Raw genomic sequence first — 22610 nt, forward strand, 5'->3', positions numbered from 1 at the left:
TATGGGGAGATCTCATCTACCCTTTATCACAAGGCTGTGCGCACGTGTGTGTAATATGGTACAGAAGGGGTGTGTGTGTGTGTGTGTGTGTGTGTGTGTGTGTGTGTAGTACCACTTCAGTTTGGCTTTGCCTCTTTCCTTTCTTTTTTTTTTTTTTTTTAAAGATTTTATTTATTTATTTGACAGAGAGACAGCCAGCGAGAGAGGGAACACAGCAGGGGGAGTGGGAGAGGAAGAAGCAGGCTCCCCGCGGAGGAGCCCGATGTGGGGCTCGATCCCAGAACGCCGGGATCACGCCCTGAGCCGAAGGCAGACGCTTAACCGCTGTGCCACCCAGGCGCCCCTCCTTTCTTTTCTTTTTTTTTTTTTTTTAAAGACTATTTCTTTAAGAACAGGTTCACAGAAAAATTGAGAGGAAGGTACAGAGAGTTCTCATATCCCCCTGCCCCCACACTTGCATAGCCTCCCCCATTATCAACATTCCCCACCAGAGGCACTTTTTGTTTTTAAGATTTTATTTATTTACTTGAGAGAGCGTGCACCAGAGAGAGCGGGAGTAGGAGGGAGGGGCAGAGGGAGAAACAGACTCCCCCTGAGCAGGGAGCCCGATGTGGGACTTGAACCCAGGACCCTGGGATCATGAGCTGAGCTGAAGGCAGATGAAGGCAGATGCTTAACTGACTGAGCCACCCAGGCGCCCCCAGAGGCACATATGTTACAGTCACGTTTTTGACAGTTATGAATAGAGCTGCTATAAACATCTGTGTACAAGTTTTTGTGTGGACGTAAGTTTTCACCTCTTTTGGGCAAGTACCAAGAAGTGCAGTTGCTGGATCGTGTGGTAAAAGTATGTTAAGTTTTGCAAGAAACTACCAAAATGGCCGTACCATTTTTGCATTCCCGCCAGCAAGGAATGAGAATTCCTGTTACTCCCATCATCCCCAGCATCTAAAAATGTTTTTTGCCAACGTATTTACTTTCTTAATTATATTTGGCTTTATGATAAAAAGCAATGTGAGTTTACTTGAGTTTGTTCCTGCTTTTGATATAAGATAGTAGCCTAAAGGGGCGCCTGGGTAGCGCAGTCGTTAAAGCGTCTGCCTTCGGCTCAGGGCGTGATCCCGGCGTTCCGGGATCGAGTCCCACATCGGGCTCCTCTGCTGGGAGCCTGCTTCTTCCTCTCCCACTCCCCCCTGCTGTGTTCCCTCTCTCGCTGGCTGTCTCTCTGTCACATAAATAAAATAAAATCTTTAAAAAAAAAAAAAAAAAAGATAGTAGCCTAAAAGTGCTGGGTCATAGAGGGAATACTAGTTGGAATTATTAGGTTGGGATAATCCATTTTAATTTGAATAATGAGAGCTAGCTTTGCTGCTTTGTGTGAACTAGATGCAAGTCTAAATAAAAAATAGAGGCTCTTTCGGGGGCGCCTGGGTAGCGCAGTCGTTAAGCGTCTGCCTTCGGCTCAGGGCGTGATCTTGGCGTTCCGGGATCGAGTCCCACATCGGGCTCCTCCGCTGGGAGCCTGCTTCTTCCTCTCCCACTCCCCTGCTGTGTTCCCTCTCTCGCTGGCTGTCTCTCTGTCACATAAATAAATAAAATCTTAAAAAAAAAAAAAAATAGAGGCTCTTTTTAGATTTTTGACCAGTGTATGTAACCTGTCGTCACTTCCGTTTTGATGTTAGGCCTTTCTGTGAAAGCAGCTGCTCTCATTTATGGCGCTGTGATGGTCCATGAAAATTTACGAACCAGAGGGGTCGACCCTATCTGAAAACATGGGAAGGGTGTAAAAGTTCTAAATACCTTTCTAGGTCTTGTTTATAGTGGTTATGCCTCATCTGTGTAATTTCTAATTCTCTGCTTTAGACGATACTTGGAAGTAGCTTTCATTAGAGTTTCAAAAGGGAGGTGAATGGCCCCCTAAAAAGGTGAAAAACGTGGATTAGGGTCAGTTTTCAGGATCACGTAAAAGAGGTTTGTATCATCCAAGGAACAGAGTTGTTACTCCACATGTGGGAATTTGCTCAGTGCTTTCTGTAGAATGTACTCAATTAACATTTGATAAAAGGGCACTGTTAAGAATTATTCTTAATTATTCTTAAGTCACAAACTGTGCAGGTCTTTTATTTGGTAATAAATATTTGATTAGCTTATGCAGAGTCCCGGCATTAACCTAGGAGCATCCCTCTTCTGTCCATTGGTTTTAATAACCACTGTCTTTGTACTGTGATTCATAAGTTTTTTGGGGGTGTGTGTGTGTGTTTGGAAAGCGATTCTGCCTTCTGTCATGTTTTCTGAGGTTTACATAGGCAAAAGCTTTGTCTCAAAAGGCAGTCTTTTGAGTTTCTTTTCTCTCTTGCCCACTGTGGAGCCAGAATCCCCAGTTTGTGACAGAATCCTCTGTTTGTGACATCCCAGCCCCCCCACTGTAGCTCATGGTGATGTCACAAATGAAGAATTATGATCCTGGCAGGGGAAACAGATGAACTTGGAAGAAACAAAGATCTTCTTTGCCTGCAGCTGTCCCTAGTCATGGGGAGTGGGGGGTGGGAAGTGAAGCACTGAGCCTTCAGCTGACACGCCACTGACCCGATGAGCAGAACCATCTCCACAGAGAACGTTGCGAAGGCAACAGGGTGTGGCTGCTTACATCTGACTGATCCCCCCCCCATTCTTTTTCTCTTTAAGGGGGGGAATTAGCACCATGACTCTACATGATACCTGAACTTTCATAGAATCCTTAGAACTTGTAGGATGGTAACCTGTGCCCTGAAGAGAATTCTCCCCACCACTGTTCTACGAACAGTGGAGCAGCCCTTGGTGTTTCCCTACTTCTGCGTATTTTCAAATTTAAATTTTTTTTTTTTTTAAAGATTTTATTTATTTGACAGAGACAGCCAGCGAGAGAGGGAACACAAGCAGGGGGAGTGGGAGAGGAAGAAGCAGGCTCATAGCGCAGGAGCCTGACGTGGGGCTCGATCCCATCACGCCAGGATCACGCCCTGAGCCGAAGGCAGACGCTTAACCGCTGTGCCACCCAGGCGCCCCTCAAATTTAAATTTTTGAGTAGGTGCTATTCATTGTTCAAAAGTTAGAAGTATTGGTGCGGGGGAGAAGCTGGAAGTATAAACAGATACTCAGTGATAGGTATTCCCCTAAACTTCTCTCTGCCTAGTTCTCACCCCCTAAAGTAATCTCTGGTCTTGTTTCTTCTGTTCCCCTCCAGTTTGGTTGCACATATATAAGCAGATAGAAATACAGAGTCCTGGTTTTCCTTTTTTTACATGAAAGATCATACGCTCTTCACTGTTCTGTACCTTGCCTTTTTTCCCTTGGGAGACCTTGGAAATCTTTCTTTCTTCCTTTCCTTTCCTTTCCTTTCCTTTCCTTTCCTTTCCTTTCCTTTCCTTTCCTTTCGATTTTATTTATTTATGTGACAGACAGCCAGCGAGAGAGGGAACACAGCAGGGGGAGTGGGAGAGGAAGAAGCAGGCTCCCAGCGGAGGAGCCCGATGTGGGGCTCGATCCCAGAACGCTGGGCTCACGCCCTGAGCCGCAGGCAGACGCTTCACGACTGCGCCACCCAGGCACCCCGGGATCTTTCTGTACTGACACATGGAAAGTTGCTTCATTCTGTTTTAGAGCCGCGCGGCTTTCCGTTATATGAATGTCTGACCAGTTGCCTGGTGCTGGAATTTGACCTATTATTGCTTTTGAGTTTTCAGACTTCATTTCTTCATGATCCCCATGGCCAGATTCTTAGATGAAATGGGTGTCTCTTAATTCCACATTGCTCCTTCGGGGCATTTATCCTTGACAAGAGTATGATTCAGCAAGGATCTCCCAGCAATAGCAGCTAAACCAAAAATGAAGGCTTAGAGAACAGACTTCTGAAAAGAGAAAATGGGAATGTATGGAGAGGCTTTATCAAGCTGAAAGACAAGAAATCCCATCTGTGCGCGTGTGTGTGAGAGAGAGAAACTTGCCTTTTGGTTTATGTATTAATATGTTGAATATAGTAATCTGATATAGTCTATTTAGGACCATTTAAAACGAACCATTTTATTGGTATATTTCTACTGAAATAGAAGGGGGGGCACCTGGGTGGCTCAGTTGGTTGAGCAGCCAACACTTGATTTTGGCTCAGGTCATGATCTCAGGGTCCTGGGATTGAGCCCTGTGTCAGGCTCCATGCTCAGCAGGGAGTCTGCTTGAGGATTCTCTCTTCCCCCTCCTCCTCCTCCCCCCACTCACACACACCCCCCAAAATAAATAAGTAAATCTTTAAAAAAATAAATAAAAATAAAATAAAAGTGGAAAGGTGGCCGCCACAGTACTTAGTGAGATGTGAGGCTTATGGCACAGGGAGAATGGAACTGTCAGCAATTCGAATAATATGGGGAGCAGCGATTCTGTATCAGGTTATTTTGGGTATCCTTGTCTTATGTAATAGGCGAAGCATGGTGAGTTATGCAGAGTAGCAAATCATCATATTTCTACACTAGAAGAAAGTGAATTTTGATCACAGTCCCTGTGGAGGCAGCTTAACATGGTGATGAAAGTAACAGGCTCTGGAGTCGTAATGTCTGAGACCAAATCCTGTTTCTGTCACTTACTGGCTTTGATGACCTCGAACACATTTCCTTAATCTCTGCATTTTAGTTTGGTTTCTCATTAATAAAATAAGGTGCTTCATAAAATTACTTTATAAAATCATGAGCATTAAATGGATCAGTATATAAAGTGCTTAAATGTTTGCTGTTGGCATGTCATTATCATCCAGATCAATTGCTCTCCTCGTTTCAGTGGTTTAATCAAATGAATTAGGTATGTTCCTAAGCTCTGATATTACTTCCCTTTGAATCTGTCTGTTGCCTATGGCCAGACATTTATAAATGAAGATATTTCTAGAGTCCAGAATGAAGAGTCTTATTTGCTTTCTTCTCCCCATAGGTGGTTTTCTGCATGGACCGTGCCCTAGAATTTGCCCCCGCCTGCCATCGCTTCAAAATCCTCAAAGCAGAGTGTTTAGCAATGCTAGGTCGTTACCCGGAAGCACAGTCTGTGGCCAGGTATGAAGTGAGGCCAGTTCCGCGTTGAAATGCCCCACCACCGGACAGGCACCGTCGGGACCTCTCTATAGCAGGAGCTACCATATGTCCTGTAGGTAGATCAGTAGAGCCGATCAGACCTTCCTGGGACTTAAAGCCAAAGTTAGACCGGACTTGAACACCTGCCAGATACGTAGAAGTACAGCGGGTACTTCAGCTGGGTGTGGAAGAACAGATGTGTGAGGTGGTTTTTGGTTTCGGTGTTTTGTTTGTTTGAATGTCATTTTCGTTCTACATCACAGGTTTGCGAGCTCTGTAAAGGGCCAGGTAGTAAATATTTTAGGCTTTGTAGGTCATATAGTCTCCGTCGCAGCTATGCCCCTGTGCTACCGTGGAGCAGAAGCAGCCATTGATAATAGATAAGCGGGCGATGTGGCTAGATTTCAGTACCATTTCATTTACCTAAACAGTGGCAGGCAGGATTCAGCCCTGTGGGCTGTCATTTGCCGGTCTCTGTTCTAATAAAGACTGAGACTCATGAAGTGTGTTAAAGGTAAATAAATAAAGGTGGTTTCTTTGGGGAAGGTATGGGAAGGGCTCATTGGGATCTGTCTACTTTGGGATACGTTCCATACTAGACACTTGGTCAAGAGAAAAACTGGTGGCAGTAATCGTGAATGGTGGTGATGGTGAGGAGATCCAAACCACCGCTGAACGTGCCCCTTTCCGGCTCTTGCAGCGACATTTTACGAATGGATTCTACCAATGCGGATGCTCTGTATGTACGAGGTCTTTGCCTTTATTACGAAGATTGTATCGAGAAGGCGGTGCAGTTTTTTGTACAGGCTCTCAGGATGGCTCCTGACCATGAGAAGGCCTGCATTGCTTGCAGAGTAAGTGCTAGGCCCCAGATCTGAGTAGGAAAGAAAGCTTCCTTTTTGAGCCTCTAAGAGAATCAAGACTGGAAGGTTCGAGGATCACATGCAGTGTGATCGCTCCTTTCCCCACCTTGCCGGGATGCTTGGTCCTTTCGTTAGAAATTATTTCAGAACTACTTTTATTTGCCTAAAGGTAAATGTGATCATATAGGGTCAGTTCCTTCTAATACCTAAGTGTGTTTTTTCTTTCTTTCTTCCTCCAGTGAAGAAAAAATAGTAATGTTTATCCTAGGGAGTGGAGGTAAACCCTGGGTAAACAGGTCTCACTGGTATTCTGTTGTATATCTTGGTTTCCCCTGTCCACTCTGTAGGAAGTACCAGTGAGCAGCAAACAGCCCAGGTAGTGGGGGCAGGGCAGGGGGTGGGTGGTGGTGGTCAGGGTCCGTGTGATGCTAAACAGCTGGGGTGTGAGAAATCGAAAATAGACTTGGGCCTCTCTACCGTGGTCTGAGGTTTTCTGGATGTGAGCTAACGTCCCCTTACTTTTTCCTGTAGAATGCCAAAGCACTTAAAGCAAAGAAAGAAGATGGGAATAAAGCATTTAAAGAAGGAAATTACAAGCTAGCTTATGAACTGTACACAGAAGCCCTGGGGATAGACCCCAACAATATAAAAACCAATGCTAAACTCTACTGTAATCGGGGCACGGTGAATTCCAAGGTAAGCACTCGGTCTGGGTCTCGGGGCCCATGGAGGTATGTTTAAGGGACATCAAAGAGGTCTTGGGATTCTGCCTAATGAGGGTAGGCCAGATGAAAGGAGAAAAGGTGGTTTTGGTGGAAGGCTCAGCCTGTTAGGGACTTCCTTCTGAGAGGCAAGCTTTTACCTTTCCTGTGGAATTCAAGGGCACTTGAGCGACAGTTCGGAAGGGTATTCCTACCTGTTCTTCCTCAAGATCCTTTTCCTCCAGTAAGAGAATGCCTAGAGCCTGTGGGATAATTTTTAAAGCAAATATTATTGCTGCTTTTGGCCTAAGCAAGTGATTATTTCTTTCTTAGGAGTGATTTGGAGGAAATTAGAGTATGAGGCAGGCTTAGTTTTTTGTCTAGCGTAACTGATGGTCACCATGCTCGACGGGAAACAGTCTGCGGGCCCACTGTAGTCCTGCCTCCCGTAAGAACAGCAGGCTCCTTGCTCTTACAGCGTTCCAGTGGTTAGAAAGCAGAGCAATTCTTACCCGTCTCCTTGGCCTTTGGGAGAATGGAGGGCAGGAACCACCGTTACTATCTCCGTGTCTTGTTTGGGCACTACCCTGGAATGGTAGCGGTGGTCTACCCCTGCACGTAAGTGTGCCTGGCTTCCATCCCGTAGAAGAGAAACCAGTTTCGAACCTGGTATCCTTAGCCCTCTGAGACACTGGCTTTCTCAGTGACCGAGAGTGAGTGTGACAGGGGAGCCAGCAGGACTGATCCTCTTAGAATTTTGAAGCCGTGCTCACGGCCTCCGGGCTCCCTCGGTCCGCAGAGATGTGAAGTATGACTGCTCTCTCTCTCCTGAAGCTTAGGAAACTAGATGATGCAATAGAAGACTGCTCGAGTGCAGTGAAGCTCGATGCCACTTATATAAAAGCCTACTTGAGAAGAGCTCAGTGGTGAGTGCCTCCGGCGGGCGAGGGGAAGAGGGCGTTGCTGCTGGCCTGCCAGGGGATTTGCAGTGTGGATGCGGAAGCAGACCCAGGGACGTTGTGAGGTCATTCGGTCCTTCCCCCTGCCTCTAGGTGGGATTGCTCCAGCCCTAGACTCTCTTTATAGACCTCCAGCGGAGGACCTTGCACAAGCTCCCTCAGTCTCCCATGCCTGTGTCTTACGCCCCACGGTCAGTAAGTTTCCTCTGATGCCTGACCCAAATTCCTTTTGTTAAAGTTTAAATCCATTTCCTTTGGAGATTGTATTTTGTGTTGTACACTTTTGCTCTAACTTGGCACAGTGCTTGGCACACAGTAGGTGCTCACTCCGTAAATGTTCTGTGGAATGAATGTATGGTGCTTGGAAGAGGAAGAAATAAAGTATCTCTTGGAGACAGCTGAGAGTTGTGTTTATCCTGCTTGTTCTGGGTTAGGGAAGACTGCCTTTCGGTTGGAAGGGATTGCCTCTGGCTCAGCCGCCCAGCAGTGTAAGGAAGCCCCTGTTGAAGTAGCTCCTGGGGCTCGGTGATGGGGGGCCAGGCGGCCTACCTAGATCCAATGCCCGGGTTTGCCTTCAGAGTCAGGGCGCTGCCCGGCTTACCTTGTCCATCCAGACTCTTCTCTGCAGACCGGAAGCTCAGCAAGGGCTAGGAGAGACTCCCCCAAATCCATCTCTTCTTCTTCCAGATTATTTCCCAGACAGAAAAACAGCCTACCTTTAAAGTTCCGGAAGGAAGACCTATTTGTTGTTTACTAATCCTCCACCACTCGTTCCATTTCTTGTTACGAAGTGTCAGATCCAGGGAACTGGTGCTGTTACTGATGCCTGCAAGGCCTGTCATTCTTCAGGCTCCTCCGTGTCATCAGTGGTGCAGGGCGTGGCCTGCCTCCTATTTAGTGTTCCCCAAATTATCCGCATTTTTTAAGAATAGGAAAATTGCTACCGTGTGTGGTGCTTTTTGTTTGTTTTTAAGTGGATTTCTAAGTAGATGAGTAAGTCTGTCAAACAGAAGCATCTACGGAATTGTATTACAGATTCTGAGACCCGCTGTCAGTCATCTCTTGTTTGCAAACCACTGGCAAACATGGAAGCTTTGGAAGACAACCCATACCCTCTGACCCAGCTAATGACTCATTCCAACAGATACAAAATGCTACCTGCAAATTTTCTGTGGTGTTATGTGTAATAGCCAGCAAACAGGGTCCCCCAAGTGTCTAGTGGGGCAGGGGTGGCTGGTACATGAGCCCATGTCAACTCAGTGGACACACTGCAGTGTTTGAACAAGGAATGGGGAGAGAAGAGAAATTCTTGGCTTGTTAGGATAATGGGGTGGACAGTTATACTCTGTATGTGTTCAATAAGGAAAAATCAACTGGCTTTAATCAGACAACTCCTTATCTTTGTGGTAGAAACAGAACTGTCCTCCGAGGGGCTCTGCCTTTGTGATCCCACTAGGGTCCAACATGCACTTTTGGGCACAGTTGGCCAAAATTTGGCCAGTGGTCCCGTCATGTAGCTGGGATTGACATGAAGTAGTGGAGATTAGTTCAGGCCAAAGCCTAACCAGGGGCTTTGCTGCCCCAATCTGCCTCAACTTACCCTTGAAGTTGGGGGGAATGCCAGATCTTTGCGACATCTCCTGTCATGGGCTGCAATTTCCCATTTTCCCTGAGGCTCTACTTCTCTACTTTTTCTTCAACTTAAAAAAAATACTTTTTTAATAGACATATAGTTGACATACAGTGTTATATTGTTTCGGGTATACAGCACAGAAAAAAATTTAAATGTAAAGATGTCCCTGGATTTTAGAAACACGTTAAATAAAAATAGAAATTACTATAATAAGTTTAAAACATTCCAAAAGGTCATGGAATGTTCATTAAGATTGCTTATCTGTCAGATCATTCTACTGCACCTGGGCTACCAGCTTCCATTACTCTTCATCCTGTAAATGGATTCTCTGAGCTCCTGGTAGCCCTTGTGCCCTCTGTGTGCAGGGCACTGACTTTTCTCACCATTTTAAAAATTAAAGTTGTAAATTAAGATGTCGCTGAAAAATGAGAGATGCTTACGAAGTTGGGCATCCGTCTTGCCAGCCACATCAGTAGCACTGCCCTGCTCTGGCCTCTCAGCCCGGCGGAGCTCTGGTGTTTGCGAAGATGGGTTGGTGTAGGGCCGTATAGTAAATTTGGTTTCCTGTGCAGTGGCCGGCTGTGCTGTACCCAGCTGATGGGGTCTGTCTCTGGAACTTCTACCACAGCCTGTTTAAGTGGTAGGCCAGTCTTGGCACCAGTGGTCTTATCAGGACATGGAAGATGCCACTTTGCTTCTGTGGAAGAGAAGGTCTTTAAAGATTTGGCAATCAGCCTGTCAAGCTAGATTCCTCCCATCTTGGGCCAGCCCCTCCCCTTTTTCTTCTGCACTATTGAAATAGAAGCAAGCCTGTGTTCAGAGTCTCCTTTTCTCTCGCTCACCTCCATCTCTCAGATTGATGAGTCTTAGTGGAAGCATATGCCAGCAGCCACCACCTTGAACTTGATCCTTCTAGTGGCTCACTAATCCCACTTCTGCTCTGGATTGGAGCTGGCCCTGCATGTTCATGGCACTGCAGGTTTCAAAGCTTTTCCATATCCATTGCTCTCACTTGATAATTTTCTTTTGCGTTTCAATCCCAAGTAACCATTCAGGTAGGTGTGGTCACATTGCCTTTCCTAAGGCGGTCCAGATGCCTCCTGGGGGCTCTGTGAAATCAGAAGGAACCTTCTCGCATTGATTGCTTTCTGCTCAGAGCAGACTTTCACTTTGCTGGTTGGGTGCAAGTGGCATGAGATCTCGCTCTCTTTTTACTTGAGAAATCGGTAGTTAGTTCTTTCTCACGGCGGGCTTAAGGACTCCTGTTTCAGGAAGCATCTCAACCAAAAGTGTGTGTCTCTTGCTTGAGCTGTGCCTCTTCCAGAGCGACACCGAAGGCCATTGCTATTTATGTTGCTGTACCTCCCTGTATTTCCTTCTCAGTTACATGGACACAGAACAGTATGAAGAAGCAGTGCGGGACTATGAGAAAGTGTATCAGACGGAGAAAACAAAAGGTAAAGGGGTCTGAGAGCATCTTTCTCAGGGGACTGTGAAGTCTTACTCTTAGGCCCTTAGAACTGGACACGGGATCGTTTGATTCAGAGATCGGGGTATCCCTGGAGCTTATTTGATCGCCGCCCGGAAGAAGTGAACAGAAACGCCAAGTGCAGGATAAGGCACTTTTCTGGCCCTCAATCCTCTCTGTTACTTTCACTTCCTTTTCTGTGTAGTTAGGCTGATGTGAGGAACCAAAGTATGAGTAGTGTTTTTTTTGTTTTGTTTTGTTTTGTTTTTTAATCTTCAGAAGAAAACACCATTAACGCGCCTGGTATGGGTAACAAGCTTGTGACTGTAAGGCATCTGTATCCGGGTGAGGACCTGGTAAGGGAAACCAGAGTCAGATCTGTCCACTGACTCTAGTTGTCTCCTCCTAGAACACAAACAGCTCCTAAAAAATGCACAGGTGGAACTGAAGAAGAGTAAGAGGAAAGATTACTACAAGATTCTGGGAGTGGACAAGAATGCCTCTGAGGACGAGATCAAGAAAGCTTACCGGAAACGGGCCTTGATGCACCATCCAGGTACAGCCGGTGCGGGGAGGGCACGCGGAAGAATGAACCAGGCCGGCCCTGCCAAACTCAGGCCAGAGTGAAAGTTTCTCCCCTCCGGACTTTGGAAGTTCCAGATTCTAAAATCAGACACGAAGTGCTGTCTGTCTTAAACCTTGTTTTCTTGTGATTCTGAGTTGTTCCCGTCCTCCTCCCTTTAGACCGGCACAGTGGAGCCAGTGCCGAAGTGCAGAAGGAGGAGGAGAAAAAGTTCAAGGAAGTTGGAGAAGCTTTTACCATCCTCTCTGATCCCAAGAAAAAGACTCGCTACGACAGTGGACAGGACCTGGATGAGGAGGGCATGAATATGGGCGGTGAGTGGCTTGGGGCGGCCTGGGATGAACCCGGCAGCTGTGGACTGTCAGAATTCTTCTGAAGCCACTCCAGAGGGGAGTCTGTGACAGCCAGTGTAGCACAGTGCCGTGTAAGCCCCCCCAGCCCCCCCGGATAAACACCTGTAATGTGTGCGGCACGTGACGGGCGCTGGAAATAACAAAGGTAAATCAGACAGGTTCCCTGAGCTCCGAGAACCCAGTCTTGGGCTTTGCAGACTGACCCACAGGCCGCATCTGACCCCGACTCCTGGATGTGGAGTCCCAGTGAGGACGGTCAAGGGGAAGGGGTGCTCAGGATGCAGAGTGGGTACTCAGGAGGTGAGCACTAGGGAGGGAAGGCTTGGAAATGCAGAAATAATACTTTTGGGGAGCCGTGAGGGGCTGAGTGTGGGAGGATAGAGGGTGCTCGAAGCAGGGGAAGGTGAGACACGAGGCCCCAAAGTAGCTGGATACCCCCTCAGAAGGCCTTCGCGGCCGGAGTAGGGAATACGGGCTTTCTCGTATCGGCGGAAGTTCTCCCCTGCTGCAGAGTGTATGCTGACTGGCATCTACGTGTGTCACCCATTCCCGGCAGGCTTCACAGAGTTGTTTCCCCGAAAGACTTAAAACAAAATAAAGCAGATCGGTCGGTGTTGCTGCTCGCCACGAGCTCGGTGGGAGATGGGAGGGGCCAGGGACTCCGTGCGGCTCTCAGACCACTGTCTAGTGCTAGCCCTCTCTCCCCCATTAAGACCATCTGTTGGAATTTAAAATAGGATTGATGATGTTACCTAGATAATCCTTATTTCTGGTTCAGGGGGTGTGCGCTTGCGTGTGTGCGCTTGCTTTAAAAACGTAGGTTTTCACGATAGCGAACATCGCTCTGCCCAGCGGTTGAGAGGAGCAACGAGCAGTCAAAAGCCCTTGAAGGGCTGTGAGTAGGGGAGCTCCGGACCAGAGTTCGGCTCCTGAAGTGTATCCGTGATGGCAGCGCGGAGGGGGGTTGGCGCAGCGAAGGGGGTGAGAGATGGCGGAAGGCATGACGGGTAGGAAAGGATTGGAGGGCACAGTGGGAGACGTAGCAGGAGGCGGTTGCTGATGTGTTGGACGCAGGGAAGGATGAGGCTGGGTGGCGCTGGACGGCTGACTTGGAGGCAGTCCCCGAACTAGGGGACCCAGGACGAGCAGGTACACAGGCAAGGAAGAATTCGCTTTCGGACACGATGTGCCTGTTGGATCAGCTGGTGGAGATGAGTCCTCTGTGGAGCTTAGGAAGTCGGGTGGGGGTGGGGGCAGCAGCCCTGCCGTGGTCTGGTGATAAGGCCACAGCGCTGGAGTCAGGCAGGAGCTGGAATGTTCGGGTCTCCTGCCGTCACCGGCCGCACGGTCTTGAGCAAGTTACCTGAGCTCCCTTAGGTTCTGTTGAGTATGAATCGGGGACGATGTCAGGTATGCAGAGTACCCAGCACCGTGACCGGCACCTAGTAGGTGAACAAACCGTGGCTTGCTTTTTTTTTTCTGGCCTACAGTCTAGACAGCATGGAATTGAATGAATACAATCAACCGTAGATCTCGTTTCTATATTTAGTGTTGTTAGCAGTGAAGGGATGGATTTTCGCCCTCTCACTGGCAGCCCCAGCATTATAGGGAGACAGCGTGGGGTGAGTCTCGGAAGTGCAGGTGGCATCCCAGTTGTAGAAGGAGGTCCGGCAAAGTAGGTTGAGGCAAAGAAAGCTTTCCTTCGGCTGAGCTGGGAAGGAGGAGGGGGCGTGTTCTACGAGTGGGATGAGCAGCGGTAGGCATGGGGAGTGGGCGCAGATGTGCCCACCGCGTCGGCGAGGTTTTGGCGGGGAGGTAAGGGATGCGTCTGGGAAAGCTTCGAGACCCATTCTCAGTGTCATCATAAGTTCTCTTCAGACGTGTCTAACTTTTTCAACTTTCGGTCCCTGCCCTGTTTCTTGCTCTGTTCCACAGATTTTGACGCAAACAACATCTTCAAGGCATTCTTTGGCGGTCCTGGGGGCTTTAGCTTTGAAGGTGAGTAAGCCTCCCGCTCTCGGGAGTTCCCAGCTCACAGGCCCGTAACGCGACTCCCCACTTAGGGAGCTCTGTGGGAGTCGGAGCGCCCAGCCAGCGGGGTCCGGGTCCGCCCAGGTGCTGCTGAGGATGGAGGCAGGGAGGCTCCACACCTCTCCGCGGGGTCGGGGAGGTGTGTCTAGGCTGTCTAGTGCCCGGGCTTCTCTGCAAGAGCGAAGCTGGAGGCTACACACACACAGCTGCTCCCGTGCTCCCAAGCCCCAAGGGCCTAGGCCGTTGGTGCTCTTGGCGGTTTTTCTGTGTGAGTTCAAAGCCGCCCTTGAAGACTCCCCCTAATCAGAGCAGTGATCTTCCCACCCAGAGCCGACTAACAAGCCCTTCTCTTGCCTTCCAGCATCTGGTCCGGGGAATTTCTTTTTTCAGTTTGGCTAATGAGAGGAGACCGTCCAGAGCCCAGAAAGCGCAGACTTGCTCAGTGTAGCCTTGAACGTGGGCACGGTTCACCTCCTCCCTTCATCGCGTCTCCCTGTCCTTAGAGCAGTTTCGTTCTCTTAGTTGGATACCCTGTGTCTGTGTGAGTGGGGGGGAAGGAAAGGGAGCCAGCGCCGAAGACTGCGGGGAGGGGAGGGGAGGGAGGCGGGGGGTGGACAGGGAGGCAGCTTGTGAATTTTTGTTTTACTGTTTAACTTTATTAAAAAAGAAAAAAATTAAGAGAATAAAATGTTTTGACCTTTCCGGCACCTCGCTCTGGCAGCTGCTTTGTGCCACTGCAGTCGGTAGGCCGGAGCAGAGCCCCCCGTGTGGAGCGGGCGCGGACGTGGTCGTAGGCTCAGCGCCCGCCCAGAGGGCTCTGGGCACCCGGGGCCTGGTGGCAGGGCGATGCTGCCCACTGCTCCTGATCCTATTCGGCCTGAGTGCTGCGCGGGCCTGAGCATGCTGTGGGGCCCCGTCCGGCGTCAGTCCAGGTGATTTGATGGTAAGGGCCACCAGAACTCACTAGAAGCTGCATGTGTCCAGAGCGCACGTGGAGTGTGGCTGGGACAGAGGAGGTTTACCCAGGCCCTCACAGCCCTGCGGCCACTGCAGGCTAAGAGACATGGGGACAGGGACAGAATCCTGCCTCCTTGACCCCAGGCCCTTTCCAGGTAGGACACGCAGTTCCTGGGCCCCAGGGTCCGGGGCACAGACCTTAAGTTCACCTGGTCAGAAGCACCATTCTTAGTAAATACCGCTCGCCTTCTGCACTGCTGTCCCATGTGTGGGAGACAAGCTGGGGGAGGGCGCGGTGGCCAGTGTCCTGCTGTTCAAGTCAAGCATAGTGTTCGTGGCAGGTAATTGTCTTAGGAGTTCCGGGCAGAGGGATTGGAGACTTGGCACTTAGATTTTTGGTGCTTTTGGCGGTAGGGCTGGCTGGGAAAGGACCATCGACCAAACAGGGAACCCTGCTTCTCTTTATTCTGAGCCCTGGCCCCTTTCTTTCCAGTCTTCCCGCACTGGCACCAAGGCCATGGCGATAGGATGACTGAGTTAGGCCTGAGACGCTCCCCCGTTGGCCCGAACGGAACTCCTGCAAGTCAGGTCTTCCCTTGTGTTTGCAGCACGCTGACCTGAGAACGGGCGGAAGCCCAGACCGGGAACCGTGGGTCTGATTGCTTGGGGCTGGCACACCTGTGGGCCTGTTGCCGCAGTTAATGGGGGATGACAGGCTCTGCTCCACGTGCCTCAGACCCAGCCACCCCCACTTTCTGTGTGCGTCTAAGATCAGCCGCCCTCCTTTCTGCCGCCTCATGAAAGCCAACACTGTTCGGCTGCCCAACCTCACCACAGCTGTGCCCAGCCAGCAGAGGGGAGACAGGACCGATGGCCCCAAGCTGCGGGACAAAGCCAGTCCTGATACACCAGCCCTGGCCTCAGGGGAGACTGAGCTGGGCACAGAAGGGTGAGAGAGACTGCACACGGCTAGGATTAACACGGTTTATTTCACGGTCAGTCTTACAAGTCACTGAGGTCGGGCGAAGCCAGGATAGTAACTTAAATCTCAAGCACTTTCGTCCAGTGACAACCCGATTAGCAAGGCCCTGTTACTGAGCAGGGGGGCAGCGGAGGGCACCCCAGGAACCACAGCACATGTACCAATGTTAAAAACCCCTTCTCAGAGGCACCAGCTGGGGCTTGGCCCTCACCAGCCAGGGGTCCACTCCGTTGGCTCTTGGTCCCCACCGACTGACTCCCTGTCGAGGCGGCGCAGGGGCCTCCCGGGGCACCGAGGAGGCAAGCTGGACTGGGCAGACGGTACTTTCTCTGGCTTCGATCTCCCCATCCCCACAGCAGAGCCACCCTGCCGGAAAGGATGGCAGCCCATCCCCTGTCTGGGGTGAGACCTGCAGCCAGCTGGGATGTGGCTGTCCAGCTGTCCCTAGTCACAGTGTAAAGGAGGAGGGGACAGGCACTTAGGGCCAAAGGTGGGACGTAAAGCCCCTTTTAAGCCCTGGTAAAAAGCCCCAGCCTACATCATGGGGCTGCAGTGATTAAGATGCGGGGTCAAAGCCCAGGGATTCCCCCACCCTCTCCAATCCACAGCCAGTTTCCCGCGGCCACCGTGACCACCCGGTGGGGACATGCAGCTCTTGGGTGTCTCCCCGCTGGCCAGCTCGGGGCGGGGACAGGGGACCTGGGACAGGCGGCAGGGCTTGGGGTTGTGGCTGCGGCTCCAGGCCCAGCTTGGCTCAGCCTCGTCAGCTTTGCTCTGGGTTCCTGACTGGCGCTCCCCACACCCCTCTTGTGTCGAAAGCTTGGGTGTTAGAGGGGACGAGGGAGGGCAGGAAAAGTTACTTTACAAGTTTTTAAAAAGTTACAGAAAGGTTAACTTTAAAAAAAAAAATCTTAAAGATCAAGCAGAAGGCATGCTTCCCTGTCCCCCCCTTCTGAGGAGCGGGGGGCTGGCGGCGGGAACGCTCAGATGATGGTGCAGGACTGTAAGGCGCCCCCCTTGCGGCTGCCGTGCGCGGGCACAGGTTTGCCCTTCCCGTAGTATCCCGTGAAGATGGCCCTGACCTCCAGCTTCTTGGCCAGGCTCAGCAGCCAGCGCCCGTTGCCCAAGGAGTAGAGTTTGCCCCGGTGTAGCTCACCCACCTCCTCGCCTCGGCTGCCCCCCTTCTCCTGCCGCACAATCTCCAGGAGGTCAATGCCTGTCTGCACGGGCTCCACGTCACCCGCGCAGCCGAGGGTGATGTGGGCGCGGCTGCCCCGGGGCAGGCTGTCGGAGGGGGACAGCTTGTCCACGTCATTGGGCCACAACGGCAGCTCCTGCTCGCTCAGCTGCACCCGCGCTCCCGTAGTCTTGGGCGTCACGAAGAGGGCAGTGATGGTCAGCGTGAAGGCCTTGCAGTAAGACTTCTTCACCACCTGCGGGGACGGAACGACGGCATTAAGCTGCACGTGGTGGCCGCTGGAGCAGGCAGCTGACCCAGGGTGGGCCTAGCAGAGCTGAGCACCACCGAGCAGGACCCTTGGGGAACGGCCGCGCGCAGCCCGTGTGTCGTGGGAGGACATCTTCCCGCTTAACTGGTCAGGTTGACGGGAGACAGCAGAGGTGCCGGACACAGCGGAGCTGAAGGCCAGACTTCCCCAACCCAGGCCTGGCTCCCCACCTACCAGCGGCCGTTCACCCTCTCTGTGTTGGCTCATTCACCTGTTCTGAGGGATGATGCTAGAACCTACCTCAGTGCCCACATTTAACGAGTGTTCTGGGTGAAGGTTCTAGAACAATGACAGGCACGTGACAAGTGCTACTGTCCCTGCTACTCAGCTCATCCTGGTAAAAGCCAGAGGTCAGAAATAAATGCCTCAGATCAAAATCGACCTCGTACACCCTGGTTTACATCTGGTTCTTTCTGATTCTATCTGATTCTCAGACCATCTCTCCCACCCCACCATAGAAGCGCCTCTCATTTTTGCTCACAGTCCCTCGTGCCTGGTGCCTAGCAGATGTTTAATACTGCTAGGCACGTGAATGCTGGAGACGGTGTGGACGTTACCTATGCGCTCACGCGGCCACGCGAGGGGCCACGGATACACCAGTAAACCCAATGGACAAATGCAGGTGGGAGGGACCAGAGAACAATCTGTCACATGGCTGCTGCATTAACCGGGGCAGACAAGTGGGGGAGACGGGTGGAGGTTGGAGGGAGGCCTCTTTGAGAAGGCCACCCCAGAGGCTGGAGACTGTGTGCAGCCGGGCTGCGTGCCTGCGGCCTAAGGACCGCACATCAGAGGCTGCGGGCGCCAGACAGCGGCGAGTGGGAGGAGGGAAAGGTGTGGCGCCAAGAAGCCGCACTATCCCGTCCTGCGCTTAGCCCAGGGCACGGCTGGGCCTGGAACCTGGGGACAAGGAGTCAGAGCACCAGGCTCCCCGGGGGTGGGGTCACCTAACCTTTGGGACTCCACCCAGGCTTCAAGAGGCCATCAGTCTGCAGGAGGAAAAGGCACTGGCGGGCAGGCCTTAGGGGCAAGCGTGCAGGCTGGTGGCAGTGCTGGGGGTGGGCGGGTAGAAAGGGCAGCTGACATCTGTGCGACTAAGCCTGTGGACGGGGCGAGCCAGAGCAGGAGATGCCATTTTTCTGGAGAGGCTGTCTGGTTTCTGGTCCCTGCCTTGAGCCTGCCCTCTTCCCCACCTCAGCCCAGTGTCCCCAGGGAGCACTCACATCCTGCTGGGCGTACTCGTCTGCCCCCGCGGCCTTCCCGTAGTCACAGAACTTGGTTGTGCAGTGCAGCACGCCTGGGGGTCTCTTCCCAAAGTAGGTGACCAGTTCGATCTTCTCCCTGGGCTCATCCCCAGAGACAACTGCAGGGAGAGAGTGGGGCTGTCAGGGCAGGAGAGCAGGCCCATCCTGATCCCCATCACCAAGACCACGGAGGCTCGGAGGGTAAAAAACCGGACATGGAGCATAAATTCTTCAGCGATCCACTATAATCCACTCCTTCATTAGCTGGTCAAACTAATAGCCACGTCAGAGCTACAGAAAGGTGTCTAAATTCCCTGGTTTCACGTTATGCAAACATTTACATCTCTTTGCCAGATTTGAAAACTAACGCACTCGTAACCTGGGGACAGGCAGCACAGGCCAAGGGAATCTCGGCTTTATCAGCTACACATCTGGAAGAGGGAAGCAGGTCACGAGAAACGGGGTAGAAAGGCAGAACAGTGTTGGAACTGTTATGGTACGGTGGAAGGAGTCAGAGCATGAGTCCTTCGGCCTACGGCAAGTGCTTGACCCTTTTCTGTCAATCAAGTACCATCAGGGTGACCATACACCCATCTTCTCAGGACCATCGGGGGGACTCTTAGCAGTGCCCCCTTTCACTCGGGCGTACCTGGACCAGAAGTTCCCTGGTCACCGTAACATGTACCGTGCAGGCCTGTTTGGTGGACGAGAGCCTATAAAGGGCCTAGAGTAGGAAGGGTCTTGGGATATAATGAGATGATACAACATGGAGAGACCAGGGGTGTCTGATTTCAACTTCCAGACTCCAGGCCTTGGGGCTCCTTTCAGAGTCACTAGATCTGTCGTATTTACTCCCAGAGTTGAGTTCCCACAAGGATGTCTCTCACCCTTGACAGGGGAGGGAGAGCTCTGCTGAGAGCAGGCCCGTTACATTTCTCCGGCTGCGTCCCAGGCAGGAAAGTGGTGCAGTTTTTAATGGTAAAGGCAGCATCAGGAGGCAGAGCAGCTCTAACCAAGAGCCCTGCCTGAACGGTGCTTTTCTGCCAAGCAATTCCAGGTAAAGGGCTCACACCCCGACAACGTCACTGCGGGTGTCACGGTTCCCTCGTTCCCCAGTGTTCAGCTTCAGGAGCCAAGAAGAGATCCCTAAGCACACACCCAGGCACAAATTTTGCCTCCGAACACACAGAAATATGGGTGGGGATATTCCAAGTAGGAAGATAATCCAACATTTGGGGATACCAGAAATGGGTTAAAGGAATAGATGGATTAGTGGGTGACACACCCCTAACAGCCCACCTTTGGAAAATGAAGGCCTCCCTTATCCCAAACCTACTCTAGCCCTGGAGCAAACAGCCCTTGCCAGGAGAGGTCGCACCCAATATGCGAAGGCCCCTGCTAGAGCTGATGGAGTCCAGGGCTCTCTCCAGGACTCTGGGCAAATCCCATATCCCTCCTGGGTGTTTTCCCCTCTGCAAAATGCGGCTTCTGGACTAGGCGTGAGGCTGTTCTCTGGAGCTGAGCAAGCCACAGGATGTGCACTGGGCACCCCGAGACTTGGGAACCACACCCAGTGAAGTCACATTAGTCCTAGTTGGGATTTTTTTTTTTTTTTTTTTTTTGCAGCTTAGGATTCTGTGGAATATTTTTCTTAGGTTATTTTATTATTTATCTATTTAGAGAGGGAGGTGGAAAGAGGCAGAGGGAGAGGGGAGAAAGGATCTTAAGCAGGCTCCAAAGTGACGCTGGATCTCACCGATCCTGAGATCATGACCGGAGCCAAAATCCAGAGCAGGATTCTTACCGACTGGGCCACCCCGGCGCACCTTATTCTCTTAGTGATCTCTACACCCCACATGGGGCTGGGGTTCACCACCCCGAGATCCACAGTCGCAGGCTCTACCCACAGCCAGCCCCGGGCCCCTCCAGGGAAGCTTTTCCTTCAGAAAAACGGCTCTGCTGCTGAACACAGGGTAGAAGCCTCGCATCAGGTGCGCATGCTTCCTAGGGTGCTAGGAATTGGTGTTCCCTGATCCACGAACGGGCCGGTGCTCTCCATCCAGGGGGGCACGGCGGGGAGGAGGGGTGCAGCGAGAGAAGAGGGGGCCCTGGGAAGCACCTCCCCCCCACACACACTCCCACCCCGTGCCGCTAAGCGCCCGCACCCTGCCCCCGCCACTTACAGTGTCGCAGCTCCTTCTTGAAGGCCTTGTGGTTGCCCAGCTCGTCCAGGAAGGCCTGGCCGGCTTTGCGGAGGCTCTCGGAGCTCTTCTTGGTCAGGAACCAGCCGAAGTAGAGCGGCAGGAAGTCCTTCTCCAGCCCCGGCTTCAGCTTCTTGAGCTCGTCGGCCGACAGCTGCCACTGGTTCTTCTCCTTGAGCTGGGCGCAGTCCAGCCGCCACGCCGTCTTGGGCTCCACCAGCACCACCTGGTACTGGTACTGGTCGGCCAGGTCGAAGAGCTGCTCCAGCCGCTCCCGCTCGTGGTTGGTGTCGTCCAGCACCAGGACGCGCACGTCCCGCCGGCAGTAGGCGGCCAGCTCGTCGTCCAGCCGCTTGTACTCCTCCGAGAAGTCTCCGCGGCCCCCGGGGGTGATCTTGTAGGCGTCGGCCGACACCATCTTCGTGCCGTCGCGGTACCTGTCCACGATGGCGCGCGCCAGGGTGGACTTGCCGCTGCCCGGCAGGCCGCGCAGGAGGAAGAGCGTCTTGCACTCCTGCAGCGCGGCCACGGTCTCCTCGTCCTGCAGGAAAGGAAACTGCAGCTCAGGCTTGTCCTTGGCCCCTGACGACGACATCTTGCGGAAGAAGATCTTGGGCAGGAACGTGTGGCTCTTTCGGGAGAAGCTTCTGTTCTGTGTGTGAGGAGGGGGGAGAGCAGAAGTCAGCTGGCTCGCCCCCTTGACTCTAGCCTCCTCCCCCTCGGGGCCCCCAGCCCTGAGTTGGAAGCACCCCCGGGTGCGGTGGGCGCCTTCCCAAGCCGGGGACTGGACCTCCTCCTCCTCCGTCCTCCGTCGGGGTAGCCGCCAGCGTCTGGCGGAGGAGGGAGAGGAGAGCTTGTCCTAAACTCTTAATTCCCTCTGGTCAGAGCTGTAGCTTCAAGGACCCCCCACTGCTGCGTCTGGAGGGGAAGTGCGCTGGAAGCGCATGCCCGTGGTCCTAGGAGGGGACCGAACTTTATATTCCTGGCACCTACTAAGGACGACCTCTTCCGAGGTGGGGCTGCTATGTCTGGGCAAAGCCACAGCTGCCCCGGCTCTGGGTGTGCAGAGGAGGCTGGGGGTGGAGAAGGGTTACCCAAAGACTGCCTGCCCTCCCCCCACAAGGGCAGCAACAGATAATACTCTCTTGTCTGGGATGGGGGGGGGACAATGGTCCCACAGAAGGGCTGGTGGGGGGCAGGGCAGGAGAGCGCGGGACAAAGGGCCTCATTCACCACGCCTGCCACCTCCTCCTCTGCCCTCGGCCCCCCACAAAGTCGTGGTCTTTGTGCCTGCCCCAGGACTGGGTGGCCCAGGGCACCTGCGTCCAGGGTCCGGCCCTGCCCCCCGCTTTGCTGTGTGTCAGCAGCACCTCTCTGAGCCACTTGTTTTCCCGCCTGCTAAAAGCCACAAGTGACACCACCTGTTGCTGAAAGCGGACTCCTCTAAAGAGGCTCCACCTCCCGGCAGCACCCCGAGCGCGGCGCTGGCACTGGCTTTTCTCAGATAAGGCCCTCGGACGGGAGAAGGCGAGGAATGCCCGCCCCGCACTACCCCCGGCCCAGCCTCTGTGCGCCGAGCTCCCGCGGCGCGCGATCCCGCCCTCCTCCAGGGGCCGTGCCCGCTCCCCGGGTCTCCCCTACCTCAGGCTGCACCCCACGGCCCAGAAAGCCAGCGCTCAACTCCGGAACCTCAGGTCCTCATTTGCATGCCACTTCCTCCCGAAAATCTCCCCGAACTCCCGTTTTCCGTAAGGGTGCTTCCCTGGCCCGGCCCGCTCCCTCCCCTCCCGCCTCCCCGCGCCCGCTCACCATGATGAGGGGGGCGCCGCCGCGGCCGCCTGGGCAGGCACTACCTCTCCGGGGCCGCCCGCCTGCGCGGAGGGACACGGAGCCCAGAGGTGGCCCGACGCCCCGCAGGGCCGCCTTACATAGCCCGGGGGCGGGGCGCGCGCGGCGGGCCGGGGGCGGGGCGGGGGCTCTCGCGCAGGCGCGGCGAATCGAAACCGTAAACTGACTTCGCGCGGTGAGGAAGCGGCGCAC

The 22610-nt window shown here is 52.8% G+C and overlaps 2 protein-coding genes across 5 annotated transcripts in view; one reads left to right on the top strand and one right to left on the bottom strand.

Moving 5' to 3' along the window:
- Positions 1–15925, top strand: part of DNAJC7 (DnaJ heat shock protein family (Hsp40) member C7) — a 29768-nt gene extending 13843 nt beyond the window's left edge. For all 3 annotated transcript variants that reach the window (XM_026512824.4, XM_026512823.4, XM_048224784.2), the window contains 9 exons: positions 4951–5069; positions 5788–5941; positions 6482–6646; positions 7486–7577; positions 10627–10700; positions 11121–11267; positions 11456–11608; positions 13583–13645; positions 14040–15925. In XM_026512824.4, coding sequence (XP_026368609.1) covers positions 4951–5069; positions 5788–5941; positions 6482–6646; positions 7486–7577; positions 10627–10700; positions 11121–11267; positions 11456–11608; positions 13583–13645; positions 14040–14077 — 1005 coding nt within the window. In that variant the 3' untranslated portion in view covers positions 14078–15925. The remainder of the gene's footprint in view (positions 1–4950; positions 5070–5787; positions 5942–6481; positions 6647–7485; positions 7578–10626; positions 10701–11120; positions 11268–11455; positions 11609–13582; positions 13646–14039) is intronic.
- On the bottom strand, positions 15606–22516 carry CNP (2',3'-cyclic nucleotide 3' phosphodiesterase). 2 transcript variants are annotated; one of them, XM_026512826.4, is made up of 4 exons: positions 22380–22516; positions 20553–21222; positions 18349–18488; positions 15606–17050 (listed from the first exon to the last, which is right to left on the bottom strand). In XM_026512826.4, exons 1-4 carry the CDS (start codon positions 22380–22382, stop codon positions 16601–16603), a joined length of 1263 nt encoding a protein of 420 aa, XP_026368611.2. In that variant the 5' UTR covers positions 22383–22516; the 3' UTR covers positions 15606–16600. The 2 variants fall into 2 exon arrangements, with proteins under 2 accessions (XP_026368611.2, XP_026368612.2); XM_026512827.3 differs by lacking the exon at positions 22380–22516 and adding an exon at positions 22212–22309.
- Between the last annotated feature and the right edge of the window lie 94 nt (positions 22517–22610).

Source organism: Ursus arctos, unplaced genomic scaffold, assembly GCF_023065955.2.
Source record: "Ursus arctos isolate Adak ecotype North America unplaced genomic scaffold, UrsArc2.0 scaffold_24, whole genome shotgun sequence".
NCBI classification, from domain to species: domain Eukaryota; kingdom Metazoa; phylum Chordata; class Mammalia; order Carnivora; family Ursidae; genus Ursus; species Ursus arctos.